The following is a 22,566-nucleotide window of genomic DNA, read 5'->3' on the forward strand; positions in this document are numbered from 1 at the left end:
GGTACCGGTGTACCTGAGCGTCTCCCGTCCCCGCCGGTACCGGCGTGCATCTCCGCAGCATGGCGGGACGGTACCGGCGTGCCAGGGCCCTGCCATCCCGGGACGGCACCGCCGCGCACCCCGGGGCGGTCCCGCTGCTCCCCGAGGACGGTGCGGGCAGACCCGCACCCGCGGGAGGGTCCCGGCGCCGCATCCTCCCCGCCGCACCCGGGACATCCCCATGCGCGCCTGCCAGCGCACCCACGGACGCCTCTGCGCCCCACCCTGCGCACCTGCGCAGGTGCACCGACACCCCCCACCCCCCCATCCCCCGCGGCGGAGCGTTCTGTGGGGCGGGCAAAGGCCCTGAAGGCAGAAATTCCCTGACGGGCAGAGCCGGCGGAGGTTCCCCGTCCCCGATAGCCCCGCGCAGCGCTCCGCCGGGGCGGGTGGCCGTGCACCTCGGGGCATTTTCATCTTTCCCCACCAAACCGGGGGGCCCGGCAGCCTGCGCTGGGGACGGGGAAGCCGCCGGGGATGCGCAGCCCCTTCCGCCGCCGCGGGGAACCGAGCCCTCGCGTGGGCCGGGTGGCCGGCGCAGCGCTGCGCACCTGCGGAGGAGCGGCGGCCCCGACGGGGCGGTGCGACCCCCGGAAGGAGGAGGGAATGAAACAGGCGGGAGCCGGCAGGACTTCTCCGAGTAGTTTTTTTATTGAAAGATGTGAGAATTCATCAAAACTGAACAGACAGATACCCGAGTAACCAGCACGTTGCAAATCATGTATCTTTTTATTTTAAAACAAATATAGAGCACAGTCCTGTGATATTTAAATTTATTATACTTTTTTTTTTTGTTCTGGAGTGAAAAATAAAAACCTGAGGTTTATTCCTGCATTCTCTATACCCCGCACTGTAGCGATATTTTAGTTACGATTTGGATTCATTTTGTGGTTTTTTTTCTTACAAAGTCCGTTAGAGAATTGAACTCTTAGTTTCAATTACTCCACAAATTGTTTTACAGGTGACATCTGATTGTCCTAGAGAACAGGCGGGATAAACAATATTTTAAAACAGTTAAAGAAACCGATATCTTCTTCAATCACAAAGAGCTAAATAGTTTTCATTTACAATATATATGTTCATGTAAAATGAAAAAAAAAATTTAAATGCGATGAGTTAAACTCTAAATATTATGTACACACCAATGTACAACTCTGAATAAATTAATACCAATTTGCATATTCTGGGATCCTTATAGCTTATTTACACAAATTACCATTTATTTCATAAATATCTGCCCAGGTACCCACAGCGCTCCCCCCGCTGTACCAGCTCTGCACGGCGGCAGCTGCCGAGGCGGTTCATTTCCCATGTTTTGTTTCTTATTTCTTTTTTTTGTTTTGTTTTGTTAATTATGTTTTCCTCCCCCCTCCCCTTGCACAGACCAGGTTTCAGCCCCACTCACCTCCCCGGGGTCGGGGCTGGGGCCAGAATCGGGGCCGCCCCATCCATTGGGTGCCTCCGCGCCAGCTTGTTGCCCTCCCCAGAGCTGCCCAGTGCCTGGAGCGGGGGAACGGAGGGGCCGGGGGGTTCCACGGCCACGCTGGAGCAGGGGGAGCCACTCCCAGCCCCACAGCCCCGGGCGGGGGGGCAGGCAAGCCCTGCGCTCCAACCTCTCGCTGCTGGCTCTGGGGCAGTGGGTCCGCTTGGCCGGCGGGGCTCCATCCCTCTGCTCCAGCCCCCCACTCCCTGTCTGCCCCCACCCCTCACTCCGCAATAAATATTTATACTGTGCTGTACAAAATACCAGTGCTTCTCCGCCCCGCCAGGAGGGCTTGCTGCCCACCCCGCCGGTCACTTGGGGGACTCCCTGCCAGGTGACAGCTCCCGCTGGTTCTCCAGCCCGCTCACCAGTCTCTGGATGTTTTGCAGTTCGTTGAGGGACTCCTTCAGGGAGCCCTTGGGGGAGGCAGCGGGGCGCTGGCTGCCCGCCTTGTGCAGGGGCACCTCGGGGAGGGGGCTGGATTCCCGGCTGCTGCCGGCCTTGGAGCCCTCGGAGCCGGGGTTGAGGCTGGCAGGCAGGCCAGTGGTCAGCAGGTTGGTGCTGGGCGGGATGGTGACCGGGAGCTGGTAGGGGCTGAAGCGCAGGCGGGGACGGCTGCTGCCCAGGAAGGGATTGCGGGAGAGAGGCCCGGCAGCCGCCGCGCTGGTGGCTGGCATGGCTGAGGCGGCTGCTGCAGCTGCCGCCATGTAGGTGTAGGGATAGGGGAAGAGTCCGCCGAAGGTGGGCATCGGGATTCCCTGTGGAGAGAGAGAGGGGTGAGAGCTGTGCCGATGCTCCGCTGCATCCCCCCTACTGCCTGTGCCCCCAGCTGTGTTCCCCCAAGAAAGCTGAGGCAAAGCCAGGACACCCTGGTGTCATCCTGAAAACACAGCGTGGGGATATCCTTGTGGAGGCTGAGGGAGGGGGTACAGCTGGGGAGCCCCATCCGCCCTGCACCGATCTGGGCTGATGCTGCTGGGCACAAACCCCTCTCCAGGACCTGTCCTGTCCCTGCCCCTGCATCTTCCTGCACACTGCATGTCCTTGTCTGTGCAGCATCACAGACCTTTAACCACATTAAAACACATTGTTAAGTAAGATCGATAAATTAGGGAAGTTCAAAGACATCTTTGTGCATTTCATCATAGGGGCTGGGAAAGGCAACACGAGCACAGGCGATGCGGGAGCTGTTTCAAGGCTGGCAGGAGACGGGGGATGCTGGATGGGGACAGCCAGGTCAGGCAGGGCCACGGCTCCTGACTCTGTCCCTGCCTATGGGGGAACCATACCAGCTGCAAAAAAATCAAGATTCCTCCTCAAATCAGACCTGAGGCCAACCTTCAAAATGCCCCCCATGTCCTCCTGGTGCCTCACCAGGCAGCACGTCAAGGGTCGAGGGGAGCATCACCCACTTGTTCCCAACAGACTGCAGGGGGGCACGGGGGAGTCTGGGGGCACCAACAGCTCGTGACCCTGTGAGAGTTGCACTGGGGCCACCCTGCATGTCCCGACACTGGGGGTGATGCCATCTGGGCTTGCCCTGTGCCCCTGGAGCATTCTGCTCATTCAGGGAGCTTTGGGGAAGGACACAGACAGGAGGGCCCAAGGCCGAGCTCAGCAGCAGGAATGGGGACGGGGACGCGGGGTAGGCGCAGGGGCTTACCTGAGAGGCCAGCATGTGCTGGGAGAGGTGGAAAGGGAAGGGGGTGGCTGTCCCCGCCGCGCCTGGGGCAGATGAGAGGGCTCCATTCTCCAGGCTGCCCCCGCCAGTCACCGAGGCCAGCAAGTGTCCCATGCCCATGGCAGAGAAGGCGCCGGGGGCCATGGCAAACTGTCCTGGGTGGATGAAGAGGGGCTGCCCAGCACCCAGAGGGCTGAAGAACTGCTGCCCGTGGAGGCCAGAGAGCGCCAGACTCTGCAGATGCCCGGCGCTCAGGTGCGGGGGGCTGTCCGTGTGCACCATCAGCGGGGTGAAGGCCTCCTTGCCCAGCCCACCACCCTCCGTGTCCTTCTTGCTCGGGTCCGGCTCTTTCCTCCGTCCTTCCACCTTGTCCTTCTCCAGGCCCCGCGCGCCGAACAGGCCCTCGCCGGGACCCTCCCGAGGGGACGTGCCATCCTTGGCCTTCTCTGGGCTGCGCCTCTCCTTGCTCCGCTCATCCAGGCACTGGGGGCTGCTGCGGGGCGTCGTGTCCTCCCCGCCGGGGCTGGCCGCTGCTGCCGGCCGCTCCTCAGGCACCTTCTCCACCTCCGCATCGCTGTCAGCCCCCGGCTTCTCCTCTGCAAAGGGATGGAAGGGCAGAGGGTCAGAGCAGAAGCACCCAGGGGAGGTGAGGAGCAAGTCATTCACGAGAGCCCTGGCGTCGGGGAGAGATTGCGGCGGCAAAGTCCTGATCGTTATTAATGGGAGAAACTAATTTCAGGGGCAGAAATGGGCCCTCGTGCCGCGGTCGCTCTGGGGAAAGGGGATTAACAACAGCAGTCCTGTTGCTCTGCCAAACAGGAAAAACATGTTTGATGGAGGACCAAAATCTATTACAGCATCGCTCTCGTTAGCTGCAAACTCAAAGCCGGCTGCAGAGCGGGGGATGAAGAGAGTGCGGGCGGGTGGACAGCACTGGAGGAAATGGTCCTGTATATATTTAATTACATGGAGCTGATCAACAGCACACCGTGGATTTATTCCAAATGTGCAGGTTGAGGCAGGTTAAAGAGGCAGTTTTAAGGCATGAGGTATGGTGCAGTCTTTCCTAAAAGGGGCTTTAATTTAAAAAAACCCATCGAGCTCTCAGAGAAGGCAGGGGGACGAGAGGATGGCGAAGGGGAGCAGAGCCCCTGCCCGACCGGCACGGCTAAACGAAAAAAACATTTCAGTGCGGGTTAGGTGAAGCTCTGCAGGCTGGGCGAATATTCGGGGAAGCCTTTGAAAGAGGAGAGGGGTGTAATAAACCAAACCCTCCCACCAGCTCGGGGAGGGGGGTTGCAGTTTTGATGAAGGTTTGCAAGGAATCGGGCTGGTGGAAAGTTTAAAGAGCAGATTGATAGTGCGGCAAGACAAAACCCAGCATCTAAAAACAGCAACGTGGGAACTGCTAGTTTATTTTCATTTAGTAGCTTGAAGCCCTGGAGTTACAACATTTTTCCCCTTTCAAATGTATTAATTCTTTTTTTTTTTTTTTTTTTTCCAAGGGAGCCTGAGCTAGCCATGAAAGGCAGGGCACGCACCAGCGAGGAGCCGGGCAAATGCATCTAGCACACGGGCTGCCTTGCCATTTCTTCATGTTTACACTAACGTATAAACAGGAAAACGTTGCAAACCATGAATGCCATTCGCGTTTGCTCTGTTCTTGTCCTTTCAACCCTTGGGCTCCTTCGTGCCCATCCCCATCTTTTTTTTTTCCTGCTGGTTTGCCTCACTGCCCCACAGAAACCGGCACCCACCGGCCCCGAGCGGGCAGAAACCCGACGTTTGGGGAAATTTGGGAACCGCGCCTCCCTCGAGGTCTCCCCCCCGCCCCTACCCCGACGCCGGGGTGCGGGAAGCCGGGGGAGAGCGGCGGCTGGACGGGGGCCGAGCCGGGGGTCGCCCCTTTACCTCTGCCGCTGCCCTTGAGGCGCAGGGGGCTGGGGAGGGCACCCACGGGGGAGTGGAGGGCGTCGCGCACCGCCGAGGGCTCGCAGGAGGAGGCGTCCGACTCGCCGCCGTCGCGGTCGGGTTTGCAGGGCTCCTCGTACATCCGCAGGGACGGCAAGGAGAGCTGCTTCCTACAGGGCGAGAGGCAGCGTCGGGCACCGTCCGGCCCTCCGCGGGCGCGGAGCGGCGGCTGCGCGGGGGCGGAGCGGGGGGGGGGGGGGGAGGACGGAGGATACCCCTTACCTCTTCTCCCGCCGGCCATTACCCGTGTCCCGAAAGCCCTTGGCGAAGGGGTTGTTATCGATTTTCAGCTGGGTGATCTGCGGGGGGGGGAAGAGGGAAAAAGGAGGTGGCGTGAAGCCCTGCCCGGCCCCCCCCCCCCGCCCCGCCACCGTCGGGGAGCCCGGGGTGCGCTGCGCAGGCTGCGAAACGAGCCGCGGCCCCGCTTTAACACACCGCATGCTTTATTAAAAATGATGCTGAGGTTTGGGCTTAAATTATTAATAGAGTCTTAATGATAGGAAGTTATTTTTCACGGCCCCCCGGAGGGAAGATGGCGACTGAGCCGCGCGGCGCTGGTTGAAAGCTATTCTTATCCCTCCCCGCCACGGGCTTCTGGGGCCGGCGACATTAGGGCGCTCAATAATGCATGGCTCTGAAATACGGCCCCGAGAGGGGCGCTGGAAAAAGGCCTGGCTGCCCGGCCCCGCTGCAACCCCCGCCCGGCCGCCCCGGGCCGCAGCATCCCCCGCCCGCTGCCGCCCGACGGGGCCCACCGGCCGGCGGCTGCCCCGCGCAGCTTGCGGCGGGCGAGCAGACAAAGTGCTCTTTAATCGATTGTGACTCTTCGCCATAAACTTTACGAGGGAAACAAGCCCACCAGGACCCTCAGACAGAGCTGTCAATTAGCATCAGCAGCCAGGGGTGGAGGTGGGGGTCAGCTTTTGGGTTAAAACACACACACACACGCATAACCCTCGGAGGGGGCCAGCAGAGGCTCTCCACTCCCCACCGGGCTCTCCTGGCTCCGTTGCTCACAGGGCAACACTTGCTAAATCACGAAAGCAACTAAAATTAGCTTATCTGGCTCTATTTTTTTGGCTCCTCCCGAGCCCAGGGCACCTTCTCCATGAGGCTGCCCAGGCCGTGGTGCTGCTCTCTGCAGCCTGGGCCTGCAGCAAAGAATCCCATGGTTCAGAAAAGGTGTGACAAAGTCCAGGAGGAAATTAATAATAGTAATAATAGATATCGTAATAATAACATTAGTATTAGCAATAGCAATAATAATAGTAGTAGTATGAAGGGCACCTCCTGCTCCGAGAGCCTGGGGTTTAACCTTTCTCCTGTTGCTGTCTTTTGGCCACTCTCGCCACATGTCCTCGTGCACATGCACATGCACAAATACACCCTAATAAGGGGTAAGGGATGGGGCAGGGGGGAGAGTAGGGATAGGTGCTGGGGCAGGGGATAGGGAATGGGCAGGGAGAGGGCAGGGGCTGCCTGGCCGTACCTTATCGTTCTGGTAGGCAGTGACGGCGATGAAGTCGGTCTCGGGGAACACGTAGGTGCGGAAGGTGCTGTAGGGCAGCTTGAGGATGTCGTTGGCCCGGACTATGTGGAACCTGGGCTGGTACTTGTGCATGGAGTTCAGGATGGTCTGGGTGGGCGAGAGAGCACAGCCCGCGGCTGCCGTCAGCCTCACGGTCCCCATTACACGCACGTCTAGGTACCTCCCTACAAAAATCCCTTTTCTCCCGAAAAACACACACATACCCCCAATACCAAAACCCCAAATTCACCGTGAGGATGGAATGCCGGCGGATGCCAAAGAGGGAGATTTCTCTTTTTTTGTTTATGCCATTGCACGATCTGCCCCCCAAATAAGGAGGTCAGGGGAAGGCAGGCACAGCAGCATCTTTGCGGGTGTTAAGCACGGCAATAAAGCAGCAAAAGGGATCTCCCCGTTTTATTACAACCCTGCAGAGGCGAGGCGAGTGTTCGACACATTTCTCGCCGCTTTTCATATTTCCGTCCTTTAAAAAAAATACTCTACCTCACCACCACAAAAAAATAATGTTAAAAAGCCTCTAGATTTGTGTCGGTGGCAGCAGAAACCCGTGCCAGCCCCAGCCAGCGCCTGCGACGTGAAAGGAGCGTTTCACCACGAGCCATGTTAAATTTATGTCTCGGAGCAACGCTGCAGAAGGAACAGACATTTTTTTTTTTCCAACCAGGTGTCTGAAAGCCTCGCCAACACTCAAAGCCATTCTCTACCCTCTCGTTGTTTTCCGATTTTGTTTTGTTTTGTTTTGTTTTAAAACCCGAATCCACTGCAATTTGGCTGAGGATTTTCGGAAGCGGTGGAACCCCCCGAACCGCGCCCGGGGGGCCGCTCCGACCCCCTGCCCCTCGCTGCCCGCACCGGCAACGTTTTCCTGCCCGATGGCGATTAAATAATTCCCCAACCTGCTGTGGTCGGGCTGAAATGCAGTATTCACCGCCCGGAATTGGTAGGGGAACAGCTAAAACTTGAGTAATTATTGTCAAATAACGTCGGCCAAATGGTTAAATAATTATCACTTCATTTCGTTTTAGAAGGCAATAAAAAAAAATCCCCCTTTTTTTAAACCCAGCAATAATCACCTGCTGATGAACTGTCGGATCGCTATTATATTGATATCATCTAGACGGGATTTATCATGGAAATGGTGCAAAAAGTCTCATTCAGGCGTGCAAATCTGCATTCCTTTAAAAAAAAAATAATCATCCCTCTCTGACCAGATGGGCACTGGCTAAACCCTCATCTCCCAGATTTAACACAGTCCGGATTTCGGACAACGACAGATACCAGAAATCTTTAATTGAAAGAGGTAAACCATTAAAAACGCTGAATGAAACTAATTTTTCCCCAGTATAAAAAAATTGCTATTTTTTTTTAGACTCCCTCCCTATCGATTTACCTTGCTGTCTATAAATAACCTCGCAATGTATTATTTAACACAGACGCTGCTTCCTGCCTTAAAAGAAAAAAAATTAAAAATAAAAAGAGAGAGAGAAAAGTTACCCGAGGAGCTGCTGAGCTGCTCTCCCCACCTGAGCGCCGCGTCCCGCAGCCCCCGGGAGCGCGACTGACTGCTCCGCGCCTCTGCCGCCCCACCGCCGGCCTCGGTCCTCGCTAATTACCATATCACCAACGCTGGACGATGGATGAACTTTCCCTTTATCGCCCTAAATGCTTCTCCAGAGGCTAAAGATAGCCGGGTTGTGTGCTGTGATTTCCCCCCCCCCCCCCGTGCATTCACGTAGGATCACGCTCCCCTCGCGTTCTGACCCTGCTTTCTGCGGATCTCTGCAAACTGCTAGCACACTTCTCTTTCTTTTTTTTCTCTCTTTTTTTCCACCCCCTTTCTTTGTTTGGGTTGATTCTTTTTCTTTGTTTTTTGTTTTGTTTTACCTCCTTTAGGTGATGCAGATATGATCAATAGGGGAATAAATAGGGGCTTTCAGAAGCAACCCGTGCGGAGCCGCGGCTGCCAACGGCTCCGGCCCTGCTCCCGGCCGCAGAAACCCAGCGCAGGTGCCGCCGCCTCCAGCACCGTTCCCCCCGGCACGGCACGGCATGGCCGGCAGCGACAGCCCGGGCTGCACCTGCCCGGCCGCAGCCCCGCCGCCCCGTCGGGGCTGCCCTCGCTGCCGCCCCCGGCGCGGCCTCGGCCCCGCACATCCACCCCCCAAATCCCGCTCCCCGCAGAGCCCCGAGGGCGGGAGAAAGGCGGCAGGAAGGCCGCGGAGGCCGGGAGGGTCGGGCATGCGAAAGCCAAGGGGACCCTGAGGCTGCCCGCAGCTCAACCCTCCCTTTTCCCTCGGGGGAGCCGTCCCCAGGACAGCGGGGAGCTGCCCCGCGGGGCCGGCCGGGAGCTGGGGCCAGGGGGGCTACGGGACAGCCAGGCCACCGCAGGGCCCCGCAAGGCCCCGTCATCCTGCCCGGCCTCGGGCGTGCTGCCGCCGGGTGAAGAAGGTATTAAACCCCAGCGGTTCCCCCCGGCCGCCCCCGGGCAGAGCACGGCCGGGCAGCCCCGGCACCGGGCAAACCCCACTCCTTCTCCGGGGGTCCCTGCTCGGAGGGCTCCGCTCTGCCCCGCAGCCACACTTACAAAGCCGTGCTTGTCCGAGATGTTGTTGGTGAGCTTGAGCTTGTGAAAGGCAACAGGTTTGGCCATCCACTGCTCCCCCGTGGCCGGGCTGTCGGGGTGGATGTACATGCGCTTGGGCATCTCCGGGTCGGCCTTGCCGGCGACCATCCAGCGGGAGTTGTGGAACTTGTACCGGCAATCGTCGGCCGCCACTATATCCATCAGCAAAATGTACTTGGCCTTCTTGTCCAGGCCGCTCACCCGCACCTTGAACGGGGGGAACATCCTCCTGCGGAGAGACCCAAAGCGGTACAGGGCTGAGCCCGCCCGCCCGCTGCCGACCCCCGACGGCCGCGGTCCCGCCGAGCCGCCCCGCACCGCCCGGCCCCGGCAGCCGCTTCGAAGCCACCATCTTTTAGTTTAGCTTCACTGAGGATCTCCAGCCTTTCTCACGTCCCTCTGCCTCTCACCCCGCTCTACTGCACCCGCCGTGGAAGAAAACAGGAGAAAAGCACAAAAATCCCACTCTGGGAAATAAGGGGCGAAAACGCATCCCGGATTTCACCCCCTTTCCTTGCCTTCCGACGAACGGCTCGCCCAGCACCTCGGCAGCCCCGCCGCTGCCCTCCCCCGGGGCCGGGAACACGGGCAGGGCCGGGGACGACCCCGGCCGCGGGGAAAGTTTGGCAGGAGGGAAGGAAGCGGCGAGAAGCGGCGTAAACAAATGCAGCGGGGGATTACAGGCGCTCAATTAGCGCGCACAAATTTAATTTGGGATAGCGCTCGGAAAAGTAATAATTGGGGGGTGTCGGGAAAGCTCGGGGGTGTGTGTGTGTGTGAATACCTCCGAAAAACTTCAGGGATCGAAACTCCCCGCGTTAATGCATCGGGGCGGATTTGGCGAGCAGGGGGGGAAGCGGGATGAAACGGAGGGGCGAGGGCGCTGCGCGGTCGCGCAGGTGCGGGGCGGGCTGCGCGGGGCCGGCTCTTACCTCCCGGACTTGGTGATCACCATCTCGGTGCCCAGCTTGTGAAACTGGTCCCAAAGCTCTTTGGCTTCCAGAGTGACTTTGGGGTCGTCTTCGACCTCCTCCTCGGGCTCCAGGCTCTTGAGCGAGCGCAGATGGGCGGCTTGGTGGTGGTGTCCCAGGGCCGAGACGTGCAGCCCGGCCTCGGCCGCCCCGGCCAGCCCGGGGTCCGGCATGGGCTTTGCCAGCGCCGCCGGAGGCAGAGCCAGAGCGGGGAAAAAGGAAGGCTGGGCGGCTGCAAGGAAAGCGGACATGGGGAAGTCGGCCGGCCGGGGTGCGTGGAAGGGGTGGTAAGCCATGGCAGTCCCTGGGAAGGCTGGATCTCTCATCGGTGCATCCACAAATCCAGGAGAAAAAGAGGGATTCCCTTTACAAAAATATGTGTGTGCGGTTTTTTGTTGTTGTTTTTTGTTGGCTTTTTTTTTCTCTCCTGCCCAGCGAACTCGCTCGAGTCTCTGGAAGAGGAAGGAAAATCAACAACACACACACACACACAAAAAAAAGCACACAAAAAAAGCCGAAAAACAGCGGAACTAGATCTGAAAAAAAAATTAAAAAAAAAAAGAAAAAGAAGAAAAAGAAAAAGAGAGGCAGTTCCCGGCTCCTGGGACTCCCGGTCTGCGGAGGGGAGACAGTAGGTCCTTATTTTTTGTTGTTGTTGTTGCAGCGAGGGAGAGCGAGCGAGGGAGAAAGCCCTCCCGGTAAAGTCCTTCCCAACACTAAAATAGAAACAAAAGCCGGCGCGGGGCTGCGCGGAGCGGAGCGGGGCGCGGCGGGGCAGGGGCGGCCGCGCTGGCCCTCACACCCCCGCGGGCCCTGGCTGCGCCCCGGCGGGGCCGGCCCGGCTGCGCGCTCCGCGGACGGCGCTGGGGCGAGGGCTGCTCATGGCTAAAGGAGCCGGAGTGGAAACGGTTAGATCTTGTCCTGATCTCTGTAAAACTGTGACTATCTCACATGTCCTTCCTGCTCTGATCCGCCCGCTAATGAGCCAAGCCCCCTTGATTGCTGATTTTACGCGTTTCAGACCAATTGTGGATCTGCATAGGCGTGGTTTTGACAGCTCCGGCCAAGCTCCGGGGCGCGGGGGGGGGGGGGAAGGGAAGGCGGGGGGGCGGGGTGGGAGGAAGAGAAGAAGGGGGAAAAAAAAAAGGAAAAAAAAAAAAAGAAGAAGGTGTCGGAAGCATCGGCAGTAAGAAAACATGTCAACAGAATAAAATATTAACCAATGACAGAGAAAAGTGCTCGAAATCCCACCCCCGGCTCCTTTCCGCATACCGGGTCAGCCCCGGCTGCGCCGCGGCCGGGGAGCGGCCGCCGCCGGTGCGGGGACGGCGCGGAGCCACCTCGGCGGAGCGGGGAGCGGCGCCCGGGTCCGCCCGGCCCGGAGCCTCGGGGGCGGGGGGATGGCGGCGAAGGGCCCCCGCCGGTCTCTGCGGGGGCGGCGGGCACGGGAAAGGGGGGGGGGGGGCGGCCGAGGGAGCTCGGCGGCTGCCGACTTACGACAGATCCTGGAGAGCGGATCGAGGTGGGGCGCGCCCCGCCCGCCGCTCCGCGCACAGCCGCGCAATGCCGCGCAGCACCGACGGGGCGGCCGCCGGGAGCGCGGCCCGGCGGAGAGCTGCGGGCGGAGGCGAGGCCCCGAGTGGCGACCTCCAGCGCGGGTGAGTCGCTCCCTGCCGTCGCCCCCCGCCCTGCCGGCAGCCGCCCCGACGAGGGATGGGAGGGGGGTACCGTCCGCAGCCCCGCGCCCACGGCGAAGGCGCGCAGACCCCGCCGTCGGGGCGCATGGGGTGCGCGGCCGGGGGCCGGCGCGGCTGTGCCCGGCCGGAGGGGCTGTTTAACCGGGTGGGGGAGGCAGATAAGGCGCAGGGGGACACACCGGGGCTGTTTGCAGAGGGATTAGGGTCGGTCCCGCCGCGCCGGGGCCCGGGGGGGTGGCGGGCGCGGTGGGTGTCCCCGCGGAGAGGTCGGTTTGGAGATCTGCGCTGATTAACTGAGGGCCGCGGTGGCTGAAGAGGGCCCTGGCGCCAGGCGGCTGAGCCCTCACAATAAAGACCCGTCTCTTGTCACTTCATATTTACCCCCAAATCTTCAAAAAGCGCCCTGCCATCCTTCCAAGGCTCCTGCCCCCGCCGCCTGCTCTGCGGCCAGGCGGGACGGGGGGAGCGGAGGCCGGCCCCCTCCTCTGCCGCCCGGCCTGTCCCTGTCCCCCCCCTCAGCCCTGCCGCTCCGCGGATGCGCAGCGAGGCGCGGCCGCAGCAGCTCCGAGCTCTCGGGCCCGCGTGTCGCTGCTCTTCCCCCCGCAGGCTGGGACGCGGGGATCCCCGGGTGCCCCCTCCCCACCCCGATCTCTCATCTTTATCCGCTCCCTCCCGCCCCCCCTCCGCCCCGGTTCATCCTGCCGTTAGCGATCCCCGCCCGCTGCCCCCCGGCGCCACACAGAGCCCAGACCTAAGCCCCGGGCTCTTCTCGGGGGCGTTCACAACCTGCCCGTGTCCCGCGGCAGGTTCACCTCTGCCTGCGCTGCCCGGCCCCGCCACCGCGCCCGACGGGGCGGACACAGCGCGTCCCCCCGGAGCTGCCCCAGCCGGGGCCGGCGGCGTGGTGGGGCGGCGGGGCCGGGGGGGTGTGTGTGTGTGTGTGTCCCGCTGACCATTGAACAGGGAACGGGGACTGAAATTTAGACCCGATTCGGACTTTGCTTCCTCGCCGCCGCGGAAAACTGCTGACGGCAGCTTTGGCAAATATGGGGCTTGCTTGTATTTTATTTTATTTTTTTTAAATTCCCCCTCACAAAGCAAACGAGCCTTTCATTGCCCCGGGGAGGCATCGCCCCACGCCGGGGATGGCTCTCCCGCAGACACCTCGCCCGCCGCTCCGTGGAGGCCTGGAGGCAGCCGGGTCCCTGCCAGGAAAGGTCGCCTCTCCTCCGGCCCAGGGCCCGGGACCCCCGGCCGCGCCCCCCCCCCCCCCCTCCGCACCGCACCGCTGTAACGTCGCAAACGCTCTCTCCTGCAGAATAAAACCGATCCAGAGCAGCCTCGTCTCCCCGACCGTCTGTAGCGGCACCCGCCGATGGGACTGTCAGGGTTGGGGGGCTAACGGGGAGCCGGGCACCCACTGCCTGGGACAGGTCTGGCCGCGGCCCCCGGCCCGACGGGCGCGGACCCGACCCAGGAGCCTGCGCCCACGGATGGGGCGAGCAGCTAATCCCCGCGGCCACGCGAAACCCGGCGTCGCCCCGTCCTCCCCGTCCCTGACCGGGCACTGGGCAGGGAGAGATGATGTTTTCCTCCCGCCCCGAGGCCAGCCTTGTCCCGGGGGTCGGGGACGAGACGTGTCCCCGCACCGTTCCCTTCCCAGGGAGCGTTTCCCCACCTGCCCCAGGGTGCTGCAGCGCTCGGGGCCACCGTGCTCGCCTCCCGGGAGCCGCCCTGACGGCTTGCGGGCCCGGCGCTGCGCTGGCGAGCGGTCCCCGGGCTGGGATGGCGGCGGCCGGGCCGCCCCGGGGATCCGTCCCGGGCCAAGCGGGTTGAACCGGCCCGGCCCGGCCGCCCCCGCGCCCCACCCGCTCCACAGCGCGGCCCCTCTCGCTCTTCCCCTTTCATCTCTGCCCATCTCCACTCATCATCCCTTTTCTATTTTTAGCCGGTAGACTTAGGCCTTGGCGCCAGGCCGTTTAAGACCTGTCAAAGTCCTTCATATTTCCCTCATGTCACATGGACCTTTCGCTCCCTTCCCCGCGCCATGCGAGGGCCGTAATTTGGATCTGTGAGCTGGTGAGCAAATGCAATTTGCTCTTCTCCATCGCTGTGTTGTCTCCGTGACCCCAGCCAGCAGGACGGCTGGTGTCCTGTCCGGGGCACTTACACAAATTGCGGGTGATTGATGAAAAATAACAATTCTCACAAGCAGCCGGGCCTCCGCCTTCCCCTCCTCCCGGCTCCACCGGGCTGTGGGCGGCCCCGCACCCCGGGGAGCGCTCCCCCCCGACGGGGCTGTGCGGGGCGCACCGGCCGCGGGCGCTCCGGCTCCAGGCGAAAAGGGTTTTCTTGTGCTGAGGACGAGCCGTCGGGTCCCCCCTTCCCGGCCCTGACGCCACGGCAAGGGACTCCCCCGGGCGCTTGGGGAGGGCGGCCTGGCGGGGCCGGGCAGGAGAGGCCACTCGCACCTTCCCGAGCCGGGGGAACCCAAGCGGGCGTGGGAAAGGGCCGTGCCGTGGAGGGCGGGGGACGGTGCGGCCGGGCTGGGCTCTGCACTGCTACCCCGGGAGCAGCTGGACAGACAGAGCTGGGGACGTCAGAGACCTCCTGCCGTACAGTCCGGAGCGAACCCGCAAGGTGCGGGCTGCGGAGCTCCCGCCGCCCCGTCCCCGGCCACGGCAGGAGCCCCGCGCCCCCGCAGGAGAGGCCCGCCGGGTGCCGGACCCCCTCGGGACATGGCGGCCCCCTCCAGCCCCGGGGTCCTCCCCCGCTTACACGCCCCTATTTTCCCCCCTCGGCCCGGCCCGGCCACCCCGCCGCAGCTGGGCCGTGGGGCAGGCGGAGAGAAGGCGAGGGGCGGCCCCGGAACCCCGACAGCTTCCCCGGCCCCGCTTCTCCCGCTCCACCTGGAGAGGAAAATAAACCCACGTGTAACGAAATTGCCCTCGTTTGTTGTCACCCACCCGCGGCCGGGACCAGCACTCCTCCGCCTCCCTTCCCCGGGACGCCGCATCTCCCCTCACACCCCTTGGCGGGGTGGGAATCCCCTTACCCCCGGGAGATCCCGGGAAAACACCTCCCCCCCACCCCCCCGGTGCTCCGGTGCTTGTCGGGGGGGGGGCAGGGAGGGGCCGCTTTGCGTGGCGGCAGCTGCCCGGGATGTGCCGGGCACCGGGGCCCGCCGGATGCATTTTTATCGACAGCGACCGAGAGAGATGCTCGACCCGACACCAGCCCCGGCGCCGCCATCCTCCCTCCTCCCGCTGCGCGGCCGCGGAGCTGCGCGTCCCGTCCGTGCGCGGCCCGGCGAGGGGAAACCCGAGGAGCCCCGGCAGCGCGGCAGCCCCCGGGCCGCCCCCCCCCGAGCTCCCCCTGCCTTCAGACTGTTTAGATTTCGCTCCAGCTTTAAAGAAAATATTTCCAGTAATCCAGATTTCTGGAAAATAACAACAGGCGGGGAGACGCAGACACAAACGCCGCTGAAGTTTATCCAGAGTTTGAACAATTTATAAACACATTTTCCAGCCTGTTTGTCAGGGCGGGCGGCGAGTGACCCGGGCCCGGCCGGGCGGCCCCTGCGCGCCCCGCGCTGGGGGGGCGCATCCTCCGCGCCCCGCCCGCACCCCGCCCTCGTTACCTCCGCGCCGCTTTGCTACGGGAGCCCGCTCAGCCCCGCCGCTTGATTGATTTTTTTTTTTTTTAATTACTGAGCGCCCTCCCTGCGCGGGGGCGGAATGCCTCCCCTCCCCCCGGCCCCGCCCGGCCCCGCTCTCCCGGGGGTGCCCGGCTCCCCACGTCGGGGCCCGGCGCCTCGCACGCACCGAGCCCGCTGCCTTAAAAGGAGACGGGAGCCCCGGCCGGGGCCGTGCCAGCGCGGGGGGGACCGCGGCCTGAAACCCGAGCTGGCACCGCGGGGGGCGGGCGGGGATGGGGATGGGGATGGGGATGGGGATGGGGATGGAGATGGAGCGGGGGGGGGGGGGGGGGGATCATGCAAATCCCTCTGTTTAAAAAACTTCCATTTGAGAAAGTGTGTCACATCCCGGCGCGGGCGCGTAATCCCCCGGGCTAATGGCATTACCGCCGCCTCATCGCCGTCATGGGACGGGGCCGGGGGCGAGAGAACCGCCGCCACGCGTGACCGCGGTTCGGGTCCCGCGGGGAAACGGAGCCCAGAGTCCCCGCTCCGTCGGGGCGCCCCACGCCGAGACCCTGGAGGCCGGTGTCGGCCCTTTACCCGGGCGACTCGGACCACCCCCCCGCCCCCCGGCCTCGGGGGCTGTCTCGGCGTTTATCGGTAATCGCGGTCCCGTTTTCCCCCCCGGTTCCCCGAACGAAGCCGGTCCCGGGAGGGGGAGAGCCGGGAGACCCAGGGCTGCGCCTCGCGGCCGGTTCATCTCTTAAATAAAAGGGCTTAGCAAACGGGGTTATGAGATAAAATAATGCTGATAGGGCCCCCGCCCGCTCCCTCTGCGGGATTAAAAGTGAGGGTTTGGGACTGTCCCGCAGGCTGCACTGCACCGTGCCCGGAGCGGAGGGACGGGGCCGGCCCGACACCCGGCAGCCCCCGGGAGGGAAGGGGCGGCGGGGCCGGGAGCGGAGCGGCGGGGCCGGGCAGGGCGGGGGCGGCCGCAGCGCTTTGGCGAAAGGAAAAAAATCACGGGGGTCTCCACGCCCAGCACAACCTCCGCGGGGGTGGGCGGGGCCGCTGCCCCCTCCAAAAAAATCCCCTTCCAGGTGGCGACCCCGGCTGTGCCCGGGCAGCAAAACCCCGAAGTAGACCCCGAGGCCAGGGGGTGCCCCAGTTGCCTTCTGCCACCCTCCCCAGTTTCTCTCCCTCCCTTTTATTTTTAAACTGTGCCTGGTGGGTGCAATCTCCCCCCCCGCGGTTGTCCCTGGAAGGGGGAAGGTGCAGGGCAGCCCCAAGTCCCAGGGGGGTCACCCAGCCCCATCCCCTCAGCAGGGCAGGGGCCCTTTGCCTCCAGAAACCCCTTTCTTTCCGTTTGGGGCCAGGAGTTTGGCAGGAGTTAGAGCATCAAAGGAGGGGCGAGTAAAACGCCCCTGGGTGCGCAGAGCTGATCAGGGCTCACATCTCGGCCTGGCTGCTTCAGACGGGATCTGGGAACGTGTTTGAAATCACATCTAAAGCAGGATCTGACGCTGCTGTTCCCACATCATGTGAGTTGTGGTTTTGGTCTAGGTTTGCCTTTTAGGATTGCAGAAAATCACCGTCTTGTGTTTGTAGGAGACTGCATTTCACTGTTGCAAAAATAAAAACAGCCAGAATAAATCAGGAGCAGGAATATGCTTTCTTAGTGCACCTGTCCATTCCGCAGGGTGTTTCATCTTGAACAAATTTGATGTATATCCAGCACTGCACAGAAGGGCCAACTCTCATCATTTTTATTCACATTTCCTCAAAAAACAGTGCTCCTCTGAGCCGCTCTCTGCCAGAGATAAAGAGAGGTGGAGCAGGGCTCTGGAGACAGGACAGAATCTTCCCATCTTTTAATTTTTAAAACCAGTCTGCAAACTCAAACTGCCATGGGGCAATGGCCCATCATGGCCTCAGCTCCAGCACCGTGCCCAGTGAGGTGCCCAGGACCTCTGCGCTGCGTTTCATTTTCTTGCTGCCCAGCTTTTTCCCTTGCTTCTCTGTAGGTGCTGGGCTCTTGCACCAACCACTGGGGAATATGGGGGTCTCAGCACGGGCACGCAGCAAGCATGCCAAAACCTGTCGCCCTGAAGCATCTCCTCTCCCAGTTCTGCAGCACCGGCAGATTGCTCTCCAGGCGTGTTTTCCATGGATACCTCGACAGAGGCAGCACCAAATAACAAGTAAATAACGGCCCCGACGCCAGGCTGCCGGCACAAAGCAAGCAATTGCCCTTCACGCAGGTCACTAATCTCTTGACACATGGTCTTTGAGACCTGGGCCACGGGGAGGGAGGCTGAAAGGGAAGAAAAGATAGTGGGGACAATGGCAGAGACGCCGGCCGGCTAATAACCCCTCTCCCAGCTTTGTCTGGGTACACTCAGCACTACGCTGGGATCAATTCATCTCAGCAGAAAAACCCACACTCCTGCACCGCAAAGGGGCCGGTGTCTGCCCCTGCCGCGGGCGCCCCATGAGGATCCCGGCTCGCCGGGCTAAGTGCAAAGCTTGAGACGCTTCAGGTATTAATAGCCCCCATTTTGTAGCCAGCAGTAATTCCCTCCTGTGTTTTCCCCTCCACGCTGAAAACAAACCCTTCACTTGATCCGTTTGTCCTCTCCAGTTGCCATCTGTCTTCCATCCTTCAAATCTCACCTTAAAAACAGTGCCTCTTGAGCAAATCCTCCCCGCCATCCCCGCGCGCTGTCTCGCCCGGCAGAGGCCTGACACTACAAGCGCTCATTGAAGTGAAGGGGATTTGAGAGCGCGCAGGACACGGCAGGATTAAGGCCACAGATTGTGCTCCCTGGGCCACACCGTGCCTGCAAAGCAAAGCAAAGCCCCGGCCCTGCGGCTCTGCCTGCCTGGTGCCGCCAGCCCTGAGTCCAGGGCTCTTCCGCTCCCTCCGCTTGGCTGCTTCTCCTTCGCACCGGCGAGGTGAGGCTCCGCTGTGCCGGCCAGCGCGTGGGCACCGCTGTCCCTCTGCCCTTCATGTGCTGGTGGGATGGAGGGAAGCACCTGAGCCGATCTCGTTGGATGCTGCCGGGTACCTTCCTCTGCAGATGGAAGCAGGAGAGGTCACCTCCCTGGCGAGGAGGCACGGGGTGTTACAAGCGGGGGCTGCTGTTTGCACAGATGCGGCGGGTGCTGTCCCACCTCGCAGCGTGCCGTCCCGCACCACCCAGAGGCAGCATCTGTGGGGTGGCCCTGGCCAAGCCCGTGAATCACGCGCACATCAAAGCACCGGCAGCGCAAGCACTAACAACCCCGGCAGCCGGCTCGGAGCGGACAGTGCCTGTGCAGATGTTCATCAGCAGCTTTTCTCAATTACAAAGAGCAGCAGAATTTACCAGAAAACCTAGGGAAAGGAAGGAGTCCCGGCCAGTGGAGGGGCTGCAGCAGAGCCCATGCGTCCCTTGCAGCTTCATGGGCCAGGTCAGACCAGCACATCACCACCTCCCTCCATTTTAGCACTGGTATTACATTACCCCACATCTCCCTGCAGCCCTTGCTGCGGGGGTCACCTGCTCCCATCAAAATCTTGGCAGTCTTTAGAAAAAACCCACCTTGCAGGGCTTCATGGGTGTAGAGGAGAGCTCAGACATGACAGTACCTGAGCCAAACCTTTGGAGTCGGTGAGATTATTGCTGAAAAATAAACCCACGTGATTTCAAAGCCAATTGTGTGACCATTGGGTGATGCATGCATGGTGCTTTTCGGTCGAGCCTGGCAAGGGCAGCCTGATCCTGCCCAGCTCCCACAGACACCGTGGACTACCAGGAGTCTCATGGTCCAGCCAGCTGCCCGGGTGGGACAATGGCATCACTCCCACATGACGGCTGGACTTTCCCCTCTCGACAGCAAAACGAGCAAAATTCAATGAGGTGGCTGCAATGCGGACACCCCTCGTGCGGGAGGAGAGGCCGTGGGATGTGCCCAATCCTCCCTGCCCATGTCCTGCTCTCCCATGGAGGGAGTTGGGAGAGGGTGCGAGGTGGGGCAGGGAGGCAGGGCACGGGGCCGGCTCTTCACCCTGGTCCGCAGGTGCTGCCTCTGGTTTTCTGCTTGAATGAAGCTGCTGGTCTGAACGTGGCTCATAACCTTCAGCCCACAGCAAAGCCTTGCCAAAGTCCTCTCCCCAGGTTGTTCAAAAACAAACACGCTCGCCCATCATTTCCACCTGGGACTGTTAGGTACGGCACATCACAGGGGCTGGTGAAACGCTGCCATGCCGGGCTGGCGAGCTCTCCTCGCTGGGGATGCAGAGACACTTGTGCTCCCTCCAAAACACACGGGGAGGTCCCCATCCTCCCGGACCCTGAGGTGTTTTTCAGTGAAAACACAATCGTTTCTTCCCCCATCCTGCTTCCCATGGCATAGAGTGGGAGCGGAGCCCCACGATCCAGCACTTTTCACCTCCCCAGAGAAGGGGCCAGAGGGAGAGGGGCTGGGGTGGGAGCAGGATTAGTGCCCAGCTGGCACGGGGCTGCCGTGCGGGCACGGCTGGCACCGGCCTTTTATTACCATCCTATAATAATATTGTAAATACTCACTGGGAAGTAATTACATCCTATAAAAGAAGCAGCAGCCTGTGGTTTGAGCCAGGACCGGTTCATGACACTCGTTTTAAAGAGACGTTTCATGTCTTGTTTATAGATTAGATTTTAACCTGACAACCTTTTAACATTGTATTAAATTAGAAATTAACTTCGTATGACTGCTCACCGTATAATTGACCTACTGATAGGCTGAGTGCTAGAGAATATTTAAAATACCTTTCAGACAGTGAAGTTCCCAAGAAAATTCAGAGCCTCCTCCTTGATCTAGACCAGGGCTTTGCTATTAATTAGCATTTACGGTCAGGTGGCAGGAGTGCTTCCCGTGGAGAGAGCAGCATCGCTGCCGTGCTGTGCCCATCCCCAGGGATGGGATGGAACCCAATGGGATGGGGAGGAGGAGGCAGATGGGACAGGGAAGGCTGCAAGCCCCCGACCTTGCCTGCTGTGGTGACCTCCCAGCAAGGCCAGTGGTCACCCTCCTGCGGTCACCCCAGCCAGAGCTGCTGGGCGACGAACCCATCAGGGATGGAGCCGCCACCTTTGAGAGTGCCAGATGCTGCAAGGCGCTGAGCGCACGCTGGGAATTGCTGAGCATCTGTAGTTCCCAGCAATAGCCGGGAGCCCTGCAGGGGCCTTTGCCACGGGTCGGGCCCAGGACGCTCCCCAGTGCGGGGCAGCGGAGGCAAGCAGCTCCACAACCAGAGGAACAGTCCTGGCCCACGGCACGCGCGGGCCATACGCAAGCAGCTTACCCTGGCCCACTCGGGTATCGCCCTTGCCTGCGACCTGCCCGGGGCCATCAGTGCTTTTGTGTATTTACCTGCAGCAGAAGTTTCCAACAAAGGCAAAAATTCAGCCTGGGAACTCACCAACAGATGCACAGCTTCAAGTGACATCCAAACCCAGCGAGGGACAGGGTGACAATTGATGGGACAATATCAATGCCCAGACACAGCCAGGAATGGTGTGTGTGTGATGTGAACCCCAGCTCCCGAAGCAGGGGACATGCTGTGTGCCCCCAGGCCGTATCCTGCAGTGGGAAACACCAGCTCCAGCACTGATCCCGCTTGCAGACAGCGTTGGAGGAACGAGGGGGCAGCCAGGCGCCGTGCGGGATGGGGGAGACACCGACCATGGTCCAGCACTGGAGTTGGTGACTTGCATCCCTGCTGTGACCCTTTGCTTTCACCAGGGTAAAGGCATTTTCTGGTGTAATTGAAGCCTGCTCCCAACACGTGCAGGAGGCGGGAGTGCTGAGCAGGGACAAATCAGTAACATCAGCCAAAGGAGGTTTTATGCCATTGGGCCAGGAGGACTCTTCAATACGAGCCTCAGTTTACACTGGCATTCAATTAACATTAAGGAACAGCATGAGATTAAATGGCCCCAGTGCTGCTTTACACAAGGCTTACAACATGTTTACAGAGAGCTTTGCATATAACATCAGGCCATCAGCAGAGACCCTGCACAGCCCCCCCACATACGGGCTGCTTTGCCCCTCACTTGGGCCACAAAGCCACTTGGGGATGCAGCCGCTACCTCTGTTGGCATAGCAGGGCCCTGCCTGCGCCCTGCCTGCACCCTGCCAGGCTCTGGCAGCACGGTGCAGGGAGCGAGCCAGCCCTCCTCCCCAGAGGGATCAGCCCAACCTTCACCTTCTTCATTTGCCCCCGCAGCCAGACTCACCAGCCATGCGCCGTTTTGCTCAGTTCACGGCTTTTTCTGGCCGAGCAGTACAGACACCCCCCTCCCAGCACCGGCAGGAGCACAGCACCCTCATCCCCTAATCCTTCTGCCTATGCCTGGGCTGAAGGCACCAAGGGAGACCAGAGCTGGGGGCAAAGACCCAGCCAGAACTGGGGCAGCCAAATGGTTTTATACCAGAGAGAGCGGGGGGGGTGGCGGGGCGGGAAGCACTCCCACAGCTCCGGGCAGGACAGGTGGGGGGCACAGCTGAAGCCTCTTGTCCCCGGCTCATTCTGTTCTCACCAGCTCTGCTCCTACAAACGGAGAGCAGCGGGCTCCGAGAGAGGGTTCGTGCAGTTACCAGGACAGAGGCGCTGCCGCCGCAGACACATGCTTGTCCCGGTGCCTCTTCCATCTGTGAAACAGGCTGAGCAGTGGATTCAATTATTTTTTCCTAGTGCATAAGCCACTAATCATTTATTGCATTAAAACCCCCCCATCTCCACAAGTTTTGTTCCCATTTTATCCAATTAAAACTTGGGGGGGGGGAGGGAAGTTTCATTTTCTCTTTTTGCAATCACAAAGACCTGATCTCAGCTCCATTGACTCACTAATTGTAAGCACTCAAATGGTTGGGTTTAAAGTTACA

At 61.1% G+C, this 22,566-nt stretch overlaps 2 protein-coding genes across 9 annotated transcripts in view; one reads left to right on the plus strand and one right to left on the minus strand.

The window, feature by feature from the left end:
• Nucleotides 1-676: 676 nt before the first annotated feature.
• On the minus strand, nt 677-11,266 carry TBX2 (T-box transcription factor 2). Its single transcript, XM_054847780.1, has 7 exons — nt 10,279-11,266; nt 9,308-9,575; nt 6,664-6,810; nt 5,397-5,473; nt 5,115-5,284; nt 3,186-3,799; nt 677-2,280 (listed from the first exon to the last, which is right to left on the minus strand). Exons 1-7 carry the CDS (start codon nt 10,641-10,643, stop codon nt 1,834-1,836), a joined length of 2,088 nt encoding a protein of 695 aa, XP_054703755.1. The 5' UTR covers nt 10,644-11,266; the 3' UTR covers nt 677-1,833.
• A 130-nt stretch (nt 11,267-11,396) lies between these two features.
• Nucleotides 11,397-22,566, plus strand: part of LOC129215132 (translation initiation factor IF-2-like) — a 49,903-nt gene continuing 38,733 nt past the window's right edge. For 6 of the 8 annotated variants that reach the window (XR_008579904.1, XR_008579905.1, XR_008579902.1 and 3 more), the window contains exon 1: nt 11,397-11,975. Coding sequence is in view for 4 of the 8 variants with exons in the window: in XM_054847784.1 (XP_054703759.1) it covers nt 11,540-11,975 (436 nt within the window). In the remaining 4 variants the exon portion in view is untranslated. Of the gene's footprint in view, nt 11,976-13,112; nt 13,982-17,678; nt 18,420-22,566 lie in introns of those variants that run through there. The other 2 variants (XM_054847785.1, XM_054847782.1) reach the window with 2 other exon arrangements.

Source organism: Grus americana, chromosome 19, assembly GCF_028858705.1.
Source record: "Grus americana isolate bGruAme1 chromosome 19, bGruAme1.mat, whole genome shotgun sequence".
Lineage (NCBI taxonomy): Eukaryota > Metazoa > Chordata > Aves > Gruiformes > Gruidae > Grus > Grus americana.

What these genes read in the sequence shown, in the direction of transcription:
- TBX2 (XM_054847780.1), bottom strand. Translation starts at nt 10,643, where the DNA reads ATGAGAGATCCAGCCTTCCCAGGGACTGCCATGGCTTACCACCCCTTC. An exon ending in TCTCGGACAAGCACGGCTTT is followed by an intron (nt 6,811 to 9,307) that starts GTAAGTGTGGCT and finishes TCGCCCACCCAG; the next exon opens with ACCATCCTGAACTCCATGCA. An exon ending in CCTCAAGGGCAGCGGCAGAG is followed by an intron (nt 3,800 to 5,114) that starts GTAAAGGGGCGA and finishes ATCCCTTTGCAG; the next exon opens with AGGAGAAGCCGGGGGCTGAC.